Consider the following 22,620-nt stretch of genomic DNA (forward strand, 5'->3'; position numbering starts at 1 on the left):
AGTTCTCTTGGTCACCCCAGGCCCTCCCGGCCCCATGCCTTCCACCAAAGGGACAGCTTCCCCAGAGGACCCAGTTCCCCATGGGCAGGAGAATCTGCAGCTCAGCTGTTGGTGACCTCTGGGGTCTGTGGCAGACAGGGAGGACAAGGGCATGTGGCCCCTGACACTGGCCTCAGGACACCACCTGTGGATGTGGAAGGAAGCCCAGGAGCCCGGGCGGGGAACTGTGGGCCCAGAAAGCAGGGCTGGAGGAACGGGGCTGGAGGGAGACTGACGGGCCAGTGTGTGACCTGCTTTCATTTTTAATTTATGACATGCACACAGTACGAAATCAACATGGAAATTAAATAAAAAATACACCGTATCCCAATTAGATGATTAAAATGGGTCTATAATAATACATATTTACAGGCAGCAACAGGACAATGGAGCGGAGCAGCTCCCATGAATGCAAAGGCGCGCTGGGCTCAGGGCTTACATACGCGATCCCTAGCTTTCCTTCTCTGAGGCTGTACACTCTTGATTTAGGGCAGATTATCCCCGAGCAGCCAATTAATGACTGTTTGTTAAGAAAAAAATTAACACTCTGAGAGACCCCGCAAACAACTGAGAACAAAGAAGGATGGTTCTCGGGGTGGGAAGAGAGTAACGGGCCCTCCTCTTCCTCTCCCGCTGCCCCCACACTGAAGCAGGAGGGGTCAAGGGGGTCTCAGCCGAGTGGCCGGGAGGGCAGAGGTAGCGCCCAGGGACCCCCGCTGCTGGAGCTGTGCACCTGGCCTGCAGGATCGTTCCGCACAACCTGGACAGCTCCACTCTGGGACTCTACGGGTGTGGGACTCTACGGGTTCTCATGCCCTCTGAGAACCAGGATCTGGGGATTGGTCCGCCCGGCGCCCCCCAGGGTCCCCTCCCTGGGCACAGCGTCCTTGGATGGGCTGGGCAGGACCAGCTTTCTGGTCCAGTAGGAGAGTCAGAAGTCCACCTGGGGGAGGCAAGGCTCCAAGTGTGGGCATGGACGCGCGGGGGCACGTGTGCCAGGAAGCCCTGGTTGTAGTGTTGTTTGCAAACCCCCAAGGTCCTCCACAGAACGCAGACACTGTCGCTTCCCTGCAGCTGGAGCGCGCCACCTCCCGCTGGCACGTCACTCACAGCTCGGTCGTTGACCACTCCGCACGGACACACTGGCTCAGTACGGGACCGCTCTGGACCTCACACAAATGACCCCTGCACATAAAGACAACATGTGGCGCCATACATGTAGGTCCCTCCTCGGGAGTCTCGAGGCAGGAACACGAATGGTTTGAAAACCATGAACTGAATTTCTCGGAGAAAGTGCCCGGCAAACAGAAGGATGAAAGGGAGGAAGGCTTTAAGTTAGTGGCTGTGTCTTCCTTCTGAAGCACTTCCCCTGTGTTTCCAGAACATTCCACACTGAAGCCTGTGTGGCTTCTTCACTCTTCACGAGGCACGGTTAGACGTACACTTCTGGGCTCTCTGCACACTAGGTTCCTGACAATACCGTGCGACACGAGAGGACACATGAGGAATGTGACCTGGAGGAGCGGGGATCGCTCAGTATGGGCAGGCTGGCGTCACACGCCTGGCTAACCGTGGGGGCGCTCACACAGCCTCCCCCCCACAGCGCCACCACTGACGCACCTGGCCGCCTTATTTACTCTTCGTTTTGTCAAAGCATTCCGCTCTAAGATCATTAAAGAACATCCAGAAAAAAACCCAACAAACAGGCAAAATCTGCATTTGCAGTTGGCGGGAGGGGGAGGAGTGCTCCCCAACTCCGCGGTCTCCCACGTTACCTCCACGCGTCCCTCCCGTTCACTGCTGGGGAGAACGCACTCCACTCAAGGCCCAACGCGCGCAGAAGGAGGTCTCCCTGGGTGACAGGCCGGGGAGGGTGACGCGCACTCGGCCTGCATCCCAGCGAAGGTGCCCTCTGTGTCCTGGTGGTGCGGTCCATGGGCGAGGCTGCAGCGCCCCCTAATGGCCACGGCGCGACTCTTTCCATTCCCAAGCTCGCACGCAGTCTCCGGCTCTCCACATCCAGGCTGAGCTCCACAGTCACATCCTGTCTTTAGAGAGAGAAATGACAGCCTGAAGTATCACCCGCCAGTGGATTTTGTGTTTGGGATGAAAGGCTAGGGCTTTCTCAGGAAAGTTCACGGGCACAGGGCTCAGAAGTGAGCTCAGATCATGGGCCACACGGCTCACTGCCCCTCCTCTCCGGCGCCATCCCGGGGCAGCTCCTCAGGATCCTGCACCCTTTGTGTCCAGCAGCCCAGCCTGGAGCGTGTGGCCCCATGAGAGCGTCATCGCAGGAGCAGAGGAGCAGATGGCCAGGCTTGTCCTGGCTGCTCAGCTTGGGCCACCCAGAGCCCGTGTGCTTCCCGGGCGCCCGGTGGACCCAGCGCTAGGCTAAGGCCTCCCCCATTCACTCCGGCTGCAAGTGCTCACTCACCTGTTGACACGCTCGTTTAAATCCTACACCCCACAGCCCAGGGATCTGCTTGGATACCAGAAATTCAGTCTAACCGTAGCTTAGAACTGCTTCACAGCCTGAGGTTGCCAGAGCGCTCCAGGGGACGTCGGGTCTGTCCAATAGGCCACAACACCGAACGGACACTGGCAAGTGAGCTCCACACACCTGGTGACCAGAGCTCAACAACCAATGGAAAAAGTCTGGGGTTCCCTATCCTCTGCCAATTAAAAACACATAAGCCTACTGAGCTTATAAAACTATGACCAACCCATTCACCAGAAATTCCCCTACAAGCCACCTGCAAACCTAATCTCTTTGCCTTAACATGCTTACCTTTGGGAAATGCTCCCCAAGGTCACTGCTACCCACTGAAGATAAAATGCACTCATCACCTCGCCTGACCCGTGGCACAAGTGGCCGCCTGCCTGCCTCCCCCCCTTCTTCGCTATGGCCAGGAAACAACCGTCAAGGGACCACACCACTGCCTCCAGCCCCTGCAACTTCAAGTCACAAGGAGGTACTTGTTGGCAAGGTCTTCTCCCTTGTGACTTCACATGTGCATGCACGCGCATACACACATACACACACACACGCACACAGGTACACAGCTTTTAAATAGTCTCCCCACGATGTCAACTCCCCAACTTCTGCCCGATTTATTCTACCTCCATACTTTTGCCTATAAAAATTATGCTCGTGATTCCCACATCCTGAAAGCACACTTAGTATTTGTGATTCCAACCACCAAACCTGTGCCCATCCCCAACCCATGGTGCCTAACCCAGTAACCTCGGAGTCTCGACTTCTACCTGGCCCGTTCCCCAGTGCGTGAATTTAGCAGGGAACCTCCAAGATAGATTTGAAACCCACGTACCCTTTGTCTTCCGCGGCCACCCCGGGCTCTCCCCAGACTTCCTAAGCGGTCTTGGTGCCCCTCTTGCCCTGCTCCCATCCTGTGGCCCCAGAACGGCCCTACTAAAATGTGATCTCGCATAGGAGACCTCTGCTCAAACCATCCAACCACCACCAAGCCTGGAGCTGCCAGGTCCAAAGGATGGCAGTCACCTGCATGACGGACCAAACGCTCGCCTCCTTCAACAGCGTGTCCGGGCTATACCAGCCCCTTCCCGCATGTAACGGGCTCCTCCCCTTCAGAGCCAGTCCCCGGTCCAGGACGGTCACTGGTCTCCTCTCGGGGCTGGCTCCCGCCTCCCAGACCCTAGCTCACCTTCTGCCTCCTCAGAGGGACCCTCCTTGCCCAATACACAGAAAGAGAGGAGTCACCCCTACTACTCCTGTGCACAGCTCCACGCTTCCTTCATGCCCTCACTACAATTTCTGACTGCTCATTCACTGGGGTGGGGGGTAGGATTTTCTCTCCCAGCAGGTCACAGGCCCTGGCTTTCTGCTCTCTGGCTCCTCCCAGCGAGGCCCCTAGCGCGAGCACATACTCAGCAAACACTGGAAGAAAGAACAACACACCAACAAAGAGCTTCCAAAGGGCAATGAAGAGTTATTTATAAATCTCAATTATGTTTGTTATAATTACTTTAAAAACACGAGGCAGGAGTAGCAAAATAGTTGTCAAATGTAATTTTTAAAGGGCAGCAGTACTTGTAAGTAAACAAACCCAATCATGGGGGCCAATCAGCATGTAATCATCCGGTTTCCAATGTCACTAAGAGCATCTCGGAGAAACCCGCTAGACAATGGTAATGTAGCATGTTTCTACCACTTGGAATGGCCGTTTTATCTTTGGTTAGAGTGGAGAATTTTCCGTCTTTGGTTAGAGTAGAAGGAATGCCAAGTGTCACTCTTCACTGATCAGAACAATCATGTGCATGGCTTACTTTTAATTTTTTATTATAAAAAACACATACAAGAATTTTAAGAAATGATGAATATAAGACAAATCAGAACCACGGTGAGTTATTAAACCCATTTTCTATGTACAAATACTAAAATTCCGAAAGTGGAATATCATCAAATGTGAAGCACATCATAGCACGGTCCATATATACACGGCACACACAGAGACCTGCCTGTGCGTCTCTGAATTGTCTATGTACAGGTCGCTGACACAAAGCCTGCAAGTGAACGTCTACTCTTCAGCCCTCCTCGTCCTGATACAGTGACAGTTTGAAGGGCCTGCAGAGATAGGAAGATGATGCACTAGAGCGGGTCTCTAAGGTTCTCTTGGGTTCTCCTCTGACCAGTCGCGCACTATACCTTGAGAAACAATTTGAAGCCCATTTCCAGCTGAGACAGCCGAAGAGTCTTCTAGCTCTTTCTCAGCCAGCTTATTTTTCCCTAGTCAATCATTTCAGCGCAAAGTTCAAAATTAGCCTGGGAACCAAATCACTGCTTTTATATTAAATTCATTATAAAATGCCACTCAATTTTAAAAAGCGACTAAAGGACACTTTCTGCAGCAAAAAAGGGCTAAGTTCAAGTTTTTGTTGTTTGACCAAGACACAATAATACAACCCACATGTCATGGGATCACAACAGCCTTAAGTGAAATGTATGCAGTTTAGGGAAAGGCAGCCCTGCCACGGCTGGCTTCTGTCTCCTCACCACAGTGAGGAGAGCCTCTGGGCATTTTCTCTCTTCGATGTCTTTCCTTTTAAAACCTCAGTTTGTGCTCCGCGGGCTGACTCATCTATTTGTACTCGAGATATGTAAAGGCACTTCTCTAGACACCGGGCGCGGGGTGGCTTAGCCGACTTCCTCCGCGCACAGCGAGCTGACTTCCTCCAGGCAGCTGAGCACCGCGGAGGGCACGCTGTGCGCGGTCTCTTGGCGCCAGGCCTCCAGGATCTTGGATATTTCCGCTGGATTGCTGGGACTCAAATCACAGAGCGCGTACACAGCCGCCAGCTGGATGCCCCACGGGATATCTGCAAGGAATTTTCATATCCGTCATTACACAAGAAGATGCTTGTGATTCAAAATGTTCATGCTGTCCTCCACTGAATCACTATTCACATACAGGACACCCGCTGCCGGCATGAAAAATATGAAAGAAAAGTCCTACAATGAAACAATGGGTGAAGCACACATCTGCAGATGGAAGAAACAGAAGAGCAGCGGAGCAGAAGGGCTGTGGGCAGGCCGCAGTGCTGACCTGGCCCCCAGCCCTGGCAGAGCCAGCACAGGCCATGCGGCCAAAAAGCTCCCAGCCTCGTGTGACCCGCGCCAAAGGTTCCCGGAGCAGCTCTGGAAGGATCACACTCCATTCCAGAGTCTCCATAAAATGTGGATCCCAAAGCATTTGGCAAAGTGGTGAGCCCACTGGCTATCCAGTGGGAGTTTTACACGTTGCTCTGAACACGAGGAACGCAGCCCTGCGGGGAGCTTAGCCCTCCCCGCCCCGCACACCACAGTGCACCACCGGAGCAGCAGCCGGGGCCACCGGGCCGCGGCCAGGCCCAAGACCCTGCTGTGAGGGCCTTCTCATTTCGCAGAAGGCTTTTCAGAAGTTATTTAACTAAAATCAGCTAAATTTTAGTTAAATTGTAATTTAAACCACACACCAGAAAACCCACAGCAGCTCCCACGCGGGGCGCACAGGCCCAGTGGCCACAGGCCGATCCCCGCAAGCGCGCGGCAGTGGGGGGCACCGAGCACCGCGCGTGACTCAAAAACCACTTCAATCAACAAAGGTTTTACCTTCGTCCCGGGCGTGCTGGATGAACATGCCGATAACAGAGCTGATGTTCTTCACAGCGGACGGGAAGCCCTCCTTCAAGCCCAGCTGGCCTAGGCGACCTGAGGACACAAGGAAACCAAAACGCAAGCCACCTTCAGTGAAGTGTGAACTTCTCGTAAAGCTCTAAAATTCTGGTTTCCTTCCTGTAACACCGTGTACGTGAAGGATCCTGAAGTTCAAATGGGAACATGTTTCTTACATGAAAACAGGTTAAAATGTGAGGCACCAGGGCCCCACAGAGCGCCATGTATCTTACTGGGGGCGGTGGGGACCGAGGCGACCAACCACCCCGCTCTCACTCACACACAGGACACAACAGCACCTGGCTGTCTCAGCAAAGGTATCACAAGGAGTGGAACTTGGGAGAAAGACTGGCTGCCGCAGGCTCACTGGGAAATGGTGGACTTCTATGAGGTTCCAGGAAGCTCCGCACAGCTGCCCAGCAGGCCTGGCTTTGGTCTGACCCACAGCCGTTCTGACCCAGCCGAGAAGCACAGCGACACTTGAGTGTGGTTCGCAGACCCCCAGAGTCCTCAGGGTCAAAACAATTTTCACACCACCAGCACTTTCACTCAGGAGTGACCTGCCTTCTTCCCAGGGCTCAGCCCAGACGGACGGCACGAAAGCCGGGGCCCCAGGGCCTGGGAGCTGCTGGCACGGGGAGCAACACCCACATCTCACTGAAAGAATGACTGACTGACTACAGCTCTTCAGACCAAGACAGACACTTTCTCAAAAATGAATAAAGTGAACCTAGTCACTGCAAGGAAATTTATCGCTGTTGTCCAAGATAAAATGTGAGCTCTTAAGCAAAACCAGAATTTTGGAAAACCTTCCATCAGCCACCCAGAGCTTGACAGCTTCAAAAATCTGATGAGATCAGTGACGACATTAATGCCTGTTTTCTCGATACTGTTGATATTTGGAAGACCTGTGCAAGTCAGTACTTTCCAAGTGCGCGGAGCAAGTCACAGAATCACGACTGGGCAGAAGGCCACCTCCACGCACTGCGAGAACCCCAGGCCGCTCAGTGGAGACTCCCTGGGGAGGCTCAGATTTCAAGCTGCATCCAGCCTTCCGGGAGGTCCCCCTTGTGGAAGTTCACCACAGTGTCGAAGAACATCCATAATGATCTGAAGAGGCTATTAAAATACTCCTCTCCCTTTATCAGCTCCGCACAAAACTGTATTATCTTCACACACTTCAACCAAAACAATGTCCTGCAAGAGCCTGAGTGCAGAGCAGAGAGGCCCCCGAGCCAGACAGTGAAGAGGTCCGCGACAGGATAAACGCCTGCGACAGGATAAACGCCTGCGACAGGATAACTGCCCGCGACAGGATAAATGTCCGCGACAGGATAAATGCCTGCGACAGGATAACTGCCCGCGACAGGATAAATGTCCGCGACAGGATAACTGCCCGTGACAGGATAAATGTCGCGACAGGATAAATGTCAGGATAAATGTCCGCGACAGGATTAATGTCCGCGACAGGATAAATGTCCGCGACAGGATAAATGTCCGCGACAGGATAAATGTCCGCGACAGGATAAATGTCCGCGACAGGATAACTGCCCGCGACAGGATAACTGCCCGCGACAGGATAAATGCCCGCGACAGGATAAATGTCCGCGACAGGATAAATGCCCGCGACAGGATAAATGTCCGCGACAGGATAAACTGCCCGCGACAGGATAAATGCCTGCGACAGGATAACTGCCCGCGACAGGATAAATGTCCGCGACAGGATAACTGCCCGCGACAGGATAACTGTCCGCGACAGGATAAATGTCCGCGACAGGATAAATGCCGCTGCGACAGGATAAATGTCCGCGACAGGATAAATGCCGCTGCGACAGGATAAATGTCCGCGACAGGATAAATGCCCGCGACAGGATAAATGCCCGCGACAGGATAACTGTCCGCGACAGGATAAATGCCTGCGACAGGATAAATGTCCGCGACAGGATAAATGCCGCTGCGACAGGATAAATGTCCGCGACAGGATAAATGTCCGCGACAGGATAAACGCCCGCGACAGGATAACTGTCCGCGACAGGATAAATGCCTGCGACAGGATAAATGTCCGCGACAGGATAAATGCCCGCGACAGGATAAATGTCTGCGACAGGATAACTGTCCGCGACAGGATAAACGCCCGCGACAGGATAAATGCCCGCGACAGAATAAATGTCTGCGACAGGATAACTGTCCGCGACAGGATAAATGTCTGCGACAGGATAAATGTCCGCGACAGGATAAACGCCCGCGACAGGATAACTGTCCGCGACAGAATAAATGTCTGCGACAGGATAAATGTCCGCGACAGGATAAATGCCGCTGCGACAGGATAAATGTCCGCGACAGGATAAATGCCCGCGACAGGATAAATGTCCGCGACAGGATAACTGTCCGCGACAGGATAAATGCCTGCGACAGGATAAATGTCCACGACAGGATAAATGCCGCTGCGACAGGATAAATGTCCGCGACAGGATAAACGCCCGCGACAGGATAAATGCCCGCGACAGGATAAATGCCCGCGACAGAATAAATGTCTGCGACAGGATAACTGTCCGCGACAGGATAAATGCCCGCGACAGGATAAATGTCCGCGACAGGATAAATGCCGCTGCGACAGGATAAATGTCCGCGACAGGATAAACGCCCGCGACAGAATAAATGTCTGCGACAGGATAACTGTCCGCGACAGGATAAATGTCTGCGACAGGATAACTGCCCGAGACAGGATAAACGCCTGCGACAGGATTAATGTCTGCGACAGGATAAAAGCCGTCCTCGTCCTCCTCACCGCTGTCGTCGCTGGGCAAATCCTGCCCACAGAGAATGAATGTCGTCTATGTTAACAATGGTTTATCGTTATTAATGTTAAATGAAGAGCTACATGTTATTTTCAATCCTGAACATGTTAACACCTGGTAGGTACGACCTGGAGTGACAGAAGCTCCGGGGTTTCTCGCTGGGGGCAGCGAACGCCAACTGGAGGCTAACGCAAACAAGAGGAGGCCACACAGCTAGTTCCCACTCACCTGGTCCTTCCATCATTCCCAGGATCCGGGGACTCGAGCTTGCTTCAAAGCAGAGGCCCCATTCTCTGTCTCATGGGGAGAGGACTCTGGGACACGCCCGGATGCACTCGTACCACCTTTCTCCTGGGTTCTTACGACAGGCCCCTGCGATCTCTCAGTTCTGCACCCACGTGTTCTCGGTACCACACACATTCTCGGGTCTGTAAGTGAACCCAGGCCCTCAGCTGCATCTCCTTCTCCAATATGGAGAAACAGGCCGAGGACACTACACAGACCTTTACTACTTACTATCCCCAAGAAAAACCAACTTAGTGCTGGTTACATGCACCCTAAATGCTATGACAGAGAGCAAACGCTCCATAAATTCCTACTGATGGATGAATGCCTGGAAAATTTCAAATCCAGGATGAAACTATAAATATCTGGATAATTTCTGGTAAATCTTCCACTGAGGCTGAAAAGTATTGTACTTCAGGGATCAGGAACTTCACTTACTGATCATTCAATAGCAGGTAATTATCTGCTTCCAATCGGATCAGACTGGTAATGGTATATCCCCAGATCTGTCCTGCAAGACAATCTACCAGGGGGGTTCAACCCGTTAGTGACAGCAGAGATAGGAACGGGCGTGTGCCAAACACAGATGTGGGCTCATCCATAGGATGTGAGTATAATCTCAGGTAATAGAGAACTCTATGAAAATGGCTTCTGTTCTTTCAATTAAAAATGCTTAATGAATTGGATTTTGTAAGTGATTTAAATTAATGGAGCTATCAGGGTTATAGTAAGAGGAAGTCATAACTCAGAGGTAGGTGGCTTAGGGGAAAAAACTTACATACATGATGACAAAGATGATGGACAAATTTGCTCACTACATGGGGAGAAAAGTCCTCCTACAGAAGGAATGTGAGTCCAGGGTGGCCCAGCCACATTAAAACATAACAAGTAAGAGATGTGGACTTAACCTCCAAGTCTAAGGACTGCCCAGCACCCAGGGAAGCGTGAGGAGGGCAGCTGGGGGCCAGCTGGGAAGGTGCCTGTGTAGCCACCAGGGTTTTCATTCAAGAGTGCAGATACAGACATCCCGAGGGAAAAGTGTGCTGAGATAATTTCAAAAAGGGAAAAAGCCCAAGAAGAGACTGGGTGCAAATCAACAATGGTTACACAGCTGGCCCCACAAAAAACTGCTGTGCGAAATGGCATTCTCCTAGCTTCTAGGATCCAGTCAAGACCAGATGGGCCAGGGGTAGTTCACGAGCTCTCTGGGGGCAGAAAAGGTACCACGTAGCCCTGCACTCAACGTGATCCAGCAGTATGCCAACTGCGGTCCCCGCTCTGCCACTCCCCACGGTGTGGCCCCAGAAACAAGGGCTGCGCCTTTCCAAGCTCATGTCTGCCCGACAGAGGTAGGTTCTTCCACTTCTCACGGCCCCCTGAACCCACAGCAATGCACTCTACAAAATGTGCTAACACGTCATCATTGCAGATGTCAGACCCTGATCTCATAATCCTACACTGGCCAAGAGCAATCTTCACACCCCTGTCCAGCACCAGACAACACAGAACTGCTCTGACAGGAAGCGTCTTTATTTCCCATGGAGTGAAACTCCAGTTAGGGTTTTGCAAATCTAGAAATAAAAATAAACATAACTCCTTTATTTTATGAATGATTAGTGATTTTGGTCATTATTAAATCATAGCCCAGCAATTTAATTACTTGCTAAATTCTTCAGTGTCAGCTTCAGAAACCGCAAGAAGTTCTCCAACGGACTATCTTCTTAGAAACCGTTCCAACTCCCAAGTCTGACAGGTGTGCAGATGGGCCCACGCACATCCGACCCTGACATGACTCCTCAGAACTCTGCCAGCAGGCCTCGCCTGTCTCTGCCCCCCACCCTCGCCATCCACCCGCATCCCGCCCCGTCACCCAGGAATATCGCTTCGGTGGACAGCCAGCCAGAGCAGGCAAAGCTGAGCCGCCACTGGCCAGCCCCAGCCCGCGGAACCATGGCCAGCCCGGCTGTCCCGGCGGCCCTCTCCTGTCTACGGAACTAACGAGGCTCCCCAGGCCTGCCTCTGCTCTCACTTTCACCATCGCCACCTCTTTGCTATCCACCCTCTGGATCACATTCGATATTTTTATGTTAACATTTTATCCCACAATACTGGTAACTATGTATTGTCAATTATTCCTGTAATATACAACTATGTATGACTTTAATTATGTCAGTATCCACACACACACATCTTCTAAAAAGCTTTTCAGGCACTTTGGACATCCAGCCAAATGCGGAAGACTCCTGAAAGCCCACTGTAGGGGAGATTCAAGCATGAGGCTGACGCTCTGCCACGGACGCCCAGGGACTGTGAGGAAGTTACCAGAAGTGACCAGCAGCCTTCCGCTCTCCCACACCCGTCCCCTCTCCTGTTAACGGCCAACACATATGTGTATGTAAACAACAGCAAAAATCACACCATATTTCCTAAGTGTGACTTCAAAAAGTTTATCATGTTCTTTTCAAGATTCCAAAGATACTTTATCTAGATCAATAGATCTATTTAAGGATTTAACAACATCTCCCAATTTTTTAAATTTTCAAATAGGTTCTATAATTTAAAATGTCATTTCCAAGTATGAACATTTTTCTTGAATCCTGGAGAGAAGATGCTATTGAAAGCAGAGCGAGATGTCCAGGTGCCAGTGCACTGCTGAGAACATGTCCCCAGCCCTGCTCCATCCGTACTGCTTCCGGGGTAGGGCTGAAATGGTTTCTCAGGGCTTCCTGAAATAAGGGACTCTGCACACTGTGTTTTGAGACAGTCCCCCAGGGAGCAGTTCATCCACTTTCACACCTCAAGCTGTCTTTGGAGGCATCTCTTCGAATTCCCCTACCGCCTCCAGCAATCACTTGGCCCACAGGCTCTCTTTCTGGTAACTTCCCCCCAGGTGTACTTCTGGCTCTATCCAGTGGAAGGAGATGTCTTCCCTAAGAGCAGGCTGCTGCTTGGACCATTTTGCACATTCACTTAGCACCACGTGCTTCAGAGCAGCGATGCCTGTTTACTGGGACGGCAACCTAACTAGCTGTTATATACACGTCACAGACGATCTAGTTATGGGACTTACTTAGGTAACTTAAATATTCGCAAACCTTACTTCAAGTGGTACTATCTTGAAGCTCTAACTAATTAAACTCCAAAGATCCTTAAAGGTCACGGTGAGTATGTTCTAGGATCTGAGGGGCTACAACACTAGTATCAGATGAGCCTTGATGGTGTGGCTCAGGGGGTAAGACTATGTGCTAGAGATGGAGAAGTCCGTTCAAAGTAAGAAGAGCCTTCCCCAAATTAACCGATCTCATCAGTGATAACTCTGCACAGTCTGGAGAGCAACTCGTCAAAGATGATGCAAGGAGGAAAAAATAAGTAAAAATAAAAAATAAAAAAGTATGGGCGACAGGGAGTAGAACCAAAAACCCCAGAGATCCTGCTTACCCACGATGGAAAAGCATCTATGTCCCATTTAAAATCTATTTAAGCAAGATTTTAATTTCCGGTACGGGCTTGGAGGAGAACAAGGCTAGTAGTCCCTAGTCATGGAGTTGTGTGATGGGACCCTGCCCGGGCCGGCAGAGAACGTGCTACACGAGCAGGACACAGCATGTTACAGACATCGAATGAGTCCCGAGCATCACAGGCTGCAATTCCATGTGCTGCTGGGCACGTGGGCATGTGCGTGTCCCAGGAGGAACCAAGCAGCACACGTTCAATCACATGTCCAGTGGACCGCGTGAAGACCTCATCTCTGACAAAGTCAGAGAAAACAGTGATTTATAAAGAAAGGGTCTGAGCGAGGAGAAGGAAGTGAGAATGCATCTGATGCGGTGGTGGCAGAAATCCGTCACTGCGGGAGGGTTTGGTCAGCGACCGCTATTACACTTATTCTCATTATTACACTTATTCTCCCACATATATAATATGTGATCAGTAACAATAAACATTTTATTAAAACAGACAACTCACCGATCAGCCTCAGTATCGACGCTATAATAATGTCAGGAGTATACGCAATGTTCGCATGTCCTTTTCTGTATTTTATCCACTTATCCATTACAGGCCACAGCTCTTTACTAAAAAACAACAGAATATATATATACATACACATGCATATACGTACACGAATGTGGAAAGCTTGCATGCTCACCGTCACTCAAAGATCAACAACTTCAAAATGGTCCATGAGAAACAGACAACTGATAAAGAAGGACTTTTCTTTTTAATTTACTTATTTTAAAGTAGGCTCCATGCCCAACGTGGAGCTCAAACTCACAACCGTGAGATCAGGAGTCGCAGGATCTACTAAGCCAGTCAGGCACCCCAGAACAAGGTCTTCTGAAGATGTAACCTTTTAGGTTAAAAAGAGACCAGACACAGGAAGCTCACACAGTCTCCAACCATTCAGATACTTGGGTCCACACTGACTAAAAAGAAGCTGCAAGTACCTATAGGCTTGGACCTTTATTCTGTTTCCACCCCTTCTACAAGGCTTTGAATAGGGACGCTAGACAATGTCCCCAAGTCACAGAACTGGAAGAGGTGGGAATCTGGATTTTTACTGGGGATATTACAGACGTGCATGTGGCACCTGAGTTCTAGAAGCCTCTGCCATGTCCTCGGAGGAGCGTGGAGCTCAGAGGCAGCAATCAAACCACACCTTACAAACTCTCTACTGACTGAAAACAGTGCCAGCTCCTCTTTGCTTTCCCTTTCTTCCAAAGTCTATTTACTTCTTATATAGTATTCATAGTATTAAAAAGTTAAATGCCAACACACAGAAAAAAAGGCAAATTAAAAGCACCTCAAATTAAGACATTTTCAGATAACATTACTCAACTAATTCTGGACTTTTCTTTCCCTGTACTTCTCTAGGCGCACAAGTATAAATCCAGTGAAGGTGAGCACAGCACTCGGGGCTCCGGGTGTGGCACTGGCTCAGGCACAGATCCCACTCTTCACCACTCTGTCCTCGCCCCCAGCAGGGGTGCCCAGAACCACCTGTGGTGGACTTACTTGTCACCCTGCCTGCTGGGCTCCTCTGAGGCAGGAGACGAGGCCACAGGAGGCACTCACATCTTCATACGGACAGTGCTAGACATGCTGCACTCCCTTAGCCAGCAAAGCATGGGAGCTACTTCCATGTCAGTATCTACACATCCACTTACAGCGATTCCTTTAATGTGGCAGTACCATAATTTAATTCCCTATCATTTGACATTTAGACATATAATCTGTCCCTACTGTTAAGGAGGAACAGTTTTCCACAGAACACATTCAAGTACCTGCAGGATACGGACTATTAATCCTTTGCGAATCCTCTATAATGCCACAGACTCCTTTAAATCAGTCTTTCTCAATCAGGCTTCCAAGAAAATTAAGATCTATGGAACAATCACCTGAATGACGATTTTCTCCGCTTTCCCACCTCCTGTTCTTCCAGAGATAGTATATGGCTAGTGCTAGAATTCTCCATGCACAGAGAAGAGCAGATTCATTACATAAAACAGATGCCTGAGACTAAGCTCCCTCCAGAAAGCCAGGTGAGAAGAGCTGCTAACACGGCATTTTTCCTATGTCTGTTCACATGGGTTTCCCAAGTATCTGAATGTTAAGATCTGATCATGGCACATTCCCCTACACCAGTCATGGAGGGCTGCCTTTCTGGGCACTGCTCTATGAGTTGGGGATGTTCCAGTGAACCCAAACCCCTCCTTCACAGGGGTCACCGCTCCTTGGGAGAGAGAAAGTAGTATCAGAATATCAATAAGTTACAGCCACCACAAAAACAAAGCAAGGGGATGTAACAATAATGCATGTCTTTTAACAAGAGTTTTACCAATTTTTAACCAAATCAAATGTTGCTTGTAAAATGTTTCAGCAACCTTCAAGAGCAAAACCAATTCAAACCACAATTCAAACCATGTGACAGCCTACCTTCCAATTCAAGAACCCAACTTTCAGTAAGCACAACAGCCTCGTACCTTATAATGTTATCATGTGTCCAAATCCACTTCTGATGGCAGCAGAGCAGGTCGATAGCAAATATATACTCCCAAGTGTTATCACTTAAGTCTTCTCCAAATTTTTCACTGGACTGAAACTCCGTTTTGGGACACAATTGTATGGTCAACAGCAGCTTAGAAACCATGAAACCCACATCCACAGGAGCATTCTAGGAAATGCAAAAGAAAAAAGAAAATTTAGAGTTTCAAATATAACACATCTTATATTAGTCATCTCATAAGTAAGAACGTAATAAGCATTAGGTGAATAATCATTTAATTTTAAAAAACATTTATTCAAAGTTGTATTTTAAAAGGAACTCTATTTATCGTAGTCCTATACTATTTGCCCTAAGATGATTATATGCACAGAGACTGCTAGGCCAGATAAGAAAACTCCAGGCAGGGGCACCTGGGTGGCTCAGTTGGTTACGCATGCCATCTCTTGGTTTTGGCTCTGGTCATGATCTCAAGGTCCTGAGGTCGAACCTGGGGGCTCCATGTTCCAGACTCTCCCTCTGGCCCTGCCCCAGGAAAGAGGCTTACTCACTTGTGCTTTCTAAAATAAATCAATAAAATATTAAAAAAAAAAAAAAGCCTCCAGGCAGAAAGCAGAATCTAATCAGGCAGGAAGGAGATAAGCAGCAATACAGACAGAAATGCAGATTATTTTACCTCAAATCAGGGAAGAAAAGTTGTAACTTTTTTAAACTTTGAAAAAGTTCTTCCAGTTCTATCATCCTCTGACCCTCAATATCAGTCTTTTTACAAAAATTCATAAACTCGAGTCAGCCAGCACCAGACTCCTCACCCGGCATCTTTCACACCTGTGCACATCTGATGCTATACGTCCCGGGAGCCCGAATAGTCGCTCCTGCAGCTGAATGTTATCCTTTATGTGAGGGACCAGTCTGCTTACGCACTCACCGCGGCACACAGCCCCACTATCCAGCCCAGGTTACCCGTGAAATGCTATGAGCGTGCATATAACCTGTCTTTATGTGGACATTAATTTGACATCTCTTGGATAAATACCTAGCAATGGATTTGTAATTTTTTTCCTTTCTTATGCCTTTTTTTACTGGGTTCTGTTACTAAAAATAAACAGGGGGTGCCTGGGTGGCTCAGTCGGTTAAATGTCCGATTCTTAATCTCAGTTCAGGTCTTGATCTCAGGGTCATGAGTTCAAGCCCTGTGTTGGGCTCCACAATAGGCGCGGAGTCTACATTAAAAAAAATATTTCAATAAGTAAAAAACAAACTTGCAAAACATACTAGCAAAAGACTGGAATTACTGGGTTCTTCAGAAAACTAGCCAAAATTCAGTGGAATCTACACATGCTTTTTATACAGTAAACTATACATCAACATTTCCACCTCTTTTGTGACAACTGAAAACAACTGATTTATCAAGCGTTCCACCTCTAAAACCAAGTTTGGTCATTTTTATTTTGCTAAGAAAGCATCCTCAGCTTCTAGCCTGTCACTACAAAGCTGCAGGTGGTGGGCTTCTCAACCTCTCTCCCACATCTGGAGTCTGTTTTCTTTCTCATTTTTGAAATCCTCACTATTTTCTATTTTCTCTTTTTTCATTAATCTGATCTGGGAGCTCTATGTTTTGCTACTATTTCTTAAAGGCAATGAGTTCTTTTTCTACGTGTTTTTTCCTTCTCTGTTTCATTACTATTACCTTTAAACTCTATTCCTTTTTTCCTAGATCCCTTCTAGGATCTCAGATATTTAATTTCTAAGATGACAATCAGCCATTCTATTATCTAATATTAAAACATTTAAACTACCTTAATGAGTATAAGTTTTATAACAACTAGAGCTCTTTGGTATGGAATGTTTTCCTTCTCAATGACTTTTACAACATTTGTCTTACTTTTGAGTTCCTGTTTATTCCCAGGTTGTCCAGGACCACGTATGCCAACTTTCAAGTAGTGTTTATGGAATCTCTGAGTTACTTATAGAGGATTTCATGGAATTACTACCAAAGAATTTTGTGTATGGAATCTTTACTTTTTAGGAATTAAAGTTTTTATGTGGCCAAATTCATCACTGGTTTTATAAATGTGCCACAGACATGCAAAGAAATATATATTCTTTCCAGTTTACTTGTTGTATTCCTGAATTCCACTGTTCTACTCATTTTTGTCTATCTGATCTGTTGAATTCTGTGAGAGAAAATCTCGAGGTCTCATAATGGTATTTTTATCTCAAGTATTACTCACTTTTTATACTTTTGATTTTATATTTTTATTTGATATGATACAGAACAAACACATTTGGTGAAAGTCTATTTTCTTTTTAATGTCTTTGACCATCAAACTACCATGTCTGGTTTCACCCCGACCGGGCCACCAGGAGGCGCCGGTGCACGGCAGGAGGACCACGCAGGGGCTCCTGGCCGGCAGGAATCTGGGAGGATGCGCATGACTGAGGCAGGCCTACGTAAGGCATGAGGTGGAAGGGCTCTTCTGACTAAGCTGCTGACCTGAGTCCGATGGTGTCTCCCAAGAAGACACTCATTTCTCTAGACGAGTTGCTGGAAAGATGATTACAGTCTTGCTTTTTAATGTTTCCTTAACTTCTGTTTACCAATATTCCTTTCCTCTATTTCTTACAAGAAAATAGAAGTCGGGGCACCTGGGTGGTTCAACCAGTTGGGTGTTGGGACTCTTGATTTCAGCTCAGGTTAGGATCTTCGGGTTGTGAGCCTGAGCCTGGCCATCAGGCTCTCTGCTCAGCACGGAGTCGGCTTGGGATGCTCTCTCTCTCCCTCTCTCGTGTCCCTCCCGTGCTCTCGCTCTCTCTTTAAAAAAAGAGAAAAATTCTCTCTCCCCTTCCCTCTGCCCCCACTCATGCTCTTAAAAAAACAAAGAAAATAAAAAAGCCTAATGAATATTAATATCAAAAAACACAAAAATGGAAAGCAAAATGACATATAAAACTGCACTACACACATAAGCCAGGATAACTACAAGAGGAAATTAATATACGGTCATTTAAAAACAAACCAAGGCTGGGACTCCGGGGTGGCTCAATTAAGTGTCCAACCCTTGATTTAGGCTCAGGTCATGATCTCAGTTTCATGAGTTCAAGCCCTGAATTAGGCTCTCTGCTCAGCACAGAATCTGCTTGGGATTTTCTCTCTCCCTCTCCCCTGTGCCCCTCCTGCACTCTCTCTCTCTTAAAAACAAACAAACAAAAAAATCCCCAAAAAACAGAGATTCTCTCCCTCTGCCACTCCTCCCACGCACATGTGCACACTTTCTCTAAATAAATAAAAAATAAAAAACAAAGATCAACCTCTCACTGAATTCTACATTGCTTCTTAGAGTTTACCACTGTCAATTCAGCCTCCAGAGATTCTCACTAGACCACCGCTGTAACATAAAAGAACACTAATCTAGATGGTATATTAGCACTCAGTTACCAAAGAAAGTCAAAAAAAGAGGAAAAGAACACGTAAGAACTAAGTATTTAAATAAAAATTCCATCAATCAAAAAGAAAAACACAATATTTACATTTTAAAAAGTCAAGACAGGAACGAGTTGCAATGCCATTTTTCAGTTCTCCAAGTGCCCATCACAGAAGCCAACGCCATGCAGCTCCTATGAACCACCCCCTACCTACACATTCCACATGATCATCAGTCATAAATTAGTGAATGAAAGAAAATTTTTGGAAATTACCAAAACGCCTACAGCTCCAATCCTTCCCAAAGTGCCTCATGCGCATTTCCTGAACTAAATGCATAAGCTTAAGCTAAAATGGTATTTTAAAGGATTCAATAGGAAGAGTCCTGTCCCTGAAATGCCTATGAACTAATTCAACACGAAACACAAAACTGAGTAAGGACATTCATAGGAGATCTACAAGTAAGGTCTGACAATTGAGAAATAAAAACAAACCTTACCTTTTCCCAGTTGAGAAAGGCTCTCAAACAGTTCCGGACCTCTCCTTTAGCACGTTGCCTGGCAACCAACTGCATCGCCTTATTAATCACCGATTGGGAAATAAATATATCATGCCACATATTTGCAATGAACAAAGTCAGTTTCTCTGACTCTGGAAAATCTATGAGGAAAAAACAAAACAAAACAAAAAAACCTTTATGTCTAATCAAGTGAATAAATTACAAGCTAAGAACCAATTTTAATAATTTCACTTGTGCCTTGCAGGGTCTCCTACCACTGAAAGCGGGTGCCCGAGGAGGCCCTGCTTTGTGCAAATCTGCTTGTTTCTCCCCCAACCTTTTCCCTTTGGCAAACCTTCCTTAACTAGATCTGGAACAGAATACCTGGACAATATACAGCACTGTCTCATGAAAAGAGCCATCAAATCCAGACACGAAGCAAAGGCAAGCCTCTCTCTTCAGACTTCTGAAACCCTAGAACTTCCCCATTTGAGAAGTGTCATTTCAGGCTATTTCTTATGCACTGGGAAGACAGAACTCACCTGTGCAACACATGAAAGGCTTCGGATATGGAGATGTTTTTATACATCACGGATGAAAGCCTTCTACTGTGCATGCTTCCCCACAGTTGGCTTTGTTTCCTCAACCTAACCCACACGCCGCTCACACACAATGACACACACTCTTAAGCACCGTCTGATGGATTCTGATGAGTGAACATGTACCCCCACCACAGCCAACACAAAGAACATTTCCACCCTCCCAAACCCCATGGCCTGCACCCTTCCGGTGCCTCCCTTCGCCCCCGACACAGACGACCCCGACCCGCTCCCGGACACTGCAGGTTAGCTCTTTCCTCCGCTGTCCGTCGGCGCGCTCGGACAGCGCGACTCTTTTCTGCCCGGCTCCCTGACTCAGCAGAATGCTTCCGCGACCCACTGTGCTGCCACCACCTCAGCAGCCCCTCACTTTGTGTGGCCAAGCCGTACTGAGCTGCTTGACACCACACACCCGTCCTTCTGCAGCTCACAGACGTCCGCTCACGCACTCCGGGATCTGCGGGTGCGGGAGCACCAGTCTAGGGGAGGTGTGGCTCCACGTCTGCTAGATAAGGACCTGCGAGTGGGATTTCTGGGTCATACGACCAATGAAGATTTTGATCTTGTGAGAAACCGTCCGTGTTTCGCGACTTGGTTGAACCAGTCGACACAGATTTTTACCGTTTGGCAGGAAGCCACATCTTGCGTTTCCAGAGCAAGTAAGTCAAAGCAGACGCTCAGTCTATTCTGACCTGCTGTTTCGGAGACAGAAAATCCTCCCACCCCAGGACCCTCTCCACATGCGGCGCCATCTGCCCGGCATCTTCTCCCTCGTTTTTCAGTTGTTTTTTTTTTTTTTTTTTAAGATTTTATTTATTTATTAGAGAGACACAGCCAGAGAGGGAACACAGCAGTGGGAGAGGGAGAGGGAGAAGCAGGCTTCCCACTGAGCAGGGAGCCCGATTCGGGGCTTGATCCCAGGACCCTGGGGTCATGACCTGAGCCCAAGGCAGACGTTAACCGACTGCGGCCCTCAGGCGCCCCCTCCCTCACATTTCTTAGAGGCACTCGCTGGTGTCTTCACACCTCCAGGTCGGAAGCTGCTCTGACAAGGAGAGCTTCTGTGACCCCCCAGTCTCACAAATCCCCCTCCACGGCACAGCCCCTCAAGCAACAGATCCTTAATGGCTGCGTACAATGCATCCTTGAGGGGTAGGGGGACGTAGGGACAAGACCGAATCCCGGCCCTGACAGAGCACACAATGTGGTAAGCGGAGACGGCAAACAGAAGCGTTCGGGATACAAGGCCGGGGGGTAAGCACCGTGAAGAAAAAGCCAGGAGCCTGCAGGAGGAAGGCCATGGGAGTCCCGACAACAGGGGGGGATCGCTTCTGAGGGAGAGACCTGCTCCCCACGAGCCTGACAGAAAGGGGGCTGGCGGTGTTTGACAAGAACAGAACCTCGCGGGGGCCTAGCAGAGTCCACGCCGCTCGCCTGGCTAGTACCCGCCACTGCGGGAGCCCCACGTGCGCCGGGGCCACGTGACCAGCAAACACGGGCCTCACCACTCGGGCGGGTCTGCGTCTGGTTCCAGTCACCAGTCACCGTCCGGGCCCTAACACCTAGCGAGCACAGCGGGAACTACTGCGGACCCACCAACGCCGGCAAGAGGAAACCAAGAAAGGCAGAGGGCCGCGGAGGCAGCCTCGCTCACAGACGTACACACGCCGGGCACCTTCCACTCCCGGCTTCACAAGCCCTGGGAACGCCCTAAGAAGGATGAAAAACCCCGTCGAGCTCGGACTTTCTGACAGGAAACTGAGCTGCGTTTGTCTATCGTTACTCTGTTGACAAACGTGCCCACTGAGCGCGTCCTATTACAGAGGCGGACTCCTGACCCGCCCCGCGAGCGGGGAGGGAGGCAGGGAACGGAAAAGCCGCCCCGGAGAGCCCGCCTTCCCGCCCTCTGCCCCCTTCCTGCTCCGGCCCGCTGTGCCGCTGGAGAGTTCGGCCTTCCCCAGCTTCCGATGCAGCACGGGGGTCTGTCCCTGACTTTACAGTCACGCCCTTACCTCGTGTTGCCAGCATCTGACTCTTCAGTAACTACACCAGGAGACAAACACGCAGCGATGAGAGACCCTGAATTATGTGCCAGTGCACATGTATGTGTTGAGAGAAGCACGTGTATGTCACGTCAACTCTCCCACTGAAAACCAGGCAGGGCGTGGGACAGCTCAGGCTCTTCATGGCCTCTGATAAATGCCCAAACATTAACACTATTTTGAAAGATACACCGCAAACACTTAGCTGCAAACACAGATCCAAGCGTAACAATGAGGTAAAAAGGCAGAAGTGGGCTTCCAAAACAGAAATGTCACTACCTAAACGTACCTTCCTTAAGTAGGCTGTAGCAAAACAAACGAGCTCTTTCCAAGTCCCCAAGTTGTCGACAGATGCCCACATACACTCTGCAGAGGGCGTGAATGTAATTGCGCTCCATGGAGATCTTCTGAATTTTCAGTTCTGAGAGGATAGAGTGCAGCAAGCACTCTGCTAAATGCTAGGTTTGAGAAAAAGAAGAAAAAAGAGAAGGTAATGTACACTTGAATTGCTTCTGTCTACTAAATAGCTCAAGTTACAAAACTGAAATAGGGCCAGCCATAAATCTCGCACTCGATCAGCCAGCAGAAAAGAGCGGTCACTGTGGCAAACCACCTGCTTTTACTCAGCCCAGTGACCCACCTCCCGTCCCCCCGCCGGTGTGGGGGGCAAGAGGTCCAAACCTGCAGGCTGCCTGCAGGGGCCAGGGGCCCTGGCCGAGCACATCCGTCTGCCTGCGGCCGTG

The 22,620-nt window shown here is 49.1% G+C and overlaps 1 protein-coding gene across 2 annotated transcripts in view; it reads right to left on the bottom strand.

Moving 5' to 3' along the window:
* Positions 1-4,332: 4,332 nt before the first annotated feature.
* The window catches only part of ICE1 (interactor of little elongation complex ELL subunit 1), a 58,018-nt gene continuing 39,730 nt past the window's right edge, over positions 4,333-22,620 (bottom strand). For both annotated transcript variants that reach the window (XM_045089195.1, XM_045089192.1), the window contains 6 exons: positions 22,167-22,335; positions 19,237-19,397; positions 15,294-15,484; positions 13,279-13,385; positions 6,167-6,265; positions 4,333-5,394 (listed from right to left, as the gene is read on the bottom strand). In XM_045089195.1, the coding sequence (XP_044945130.1) occupies positions 5,213-5,394; positions 6,167-6,265; positions 13,279-13,385; positions 15,294-15,484; positions 19,237-19,397; positions 22,167-22,335 (909 nt within the window). In that variant the 3' untranslated portion in view covers positions 4,333-5,212. The remainder of the gene's footprint in view (positions 5,395-6,166; positions 6,266-13,278; positions 13,386-15,293; positions 15,485-19,236; positions 19,398-22,166; positions 22,336-22,620) is intronic.

This window comes from Mustela putorius, unplaced genomic scaffold (genome assembly GCF_011764305.1).
Source record: "Mustela putorius furo isolate JIRA1106 unplaced genomic scaffold, ASM1176430v1.1 tig00000107_pilon_pilon_pilon, whole genome shotgun sequence".
NCBI lineage: Eukaryota > Metazoa > Chordata > Mammalia > Carnivora > Mustelidae > Mustela > Mustela putorius.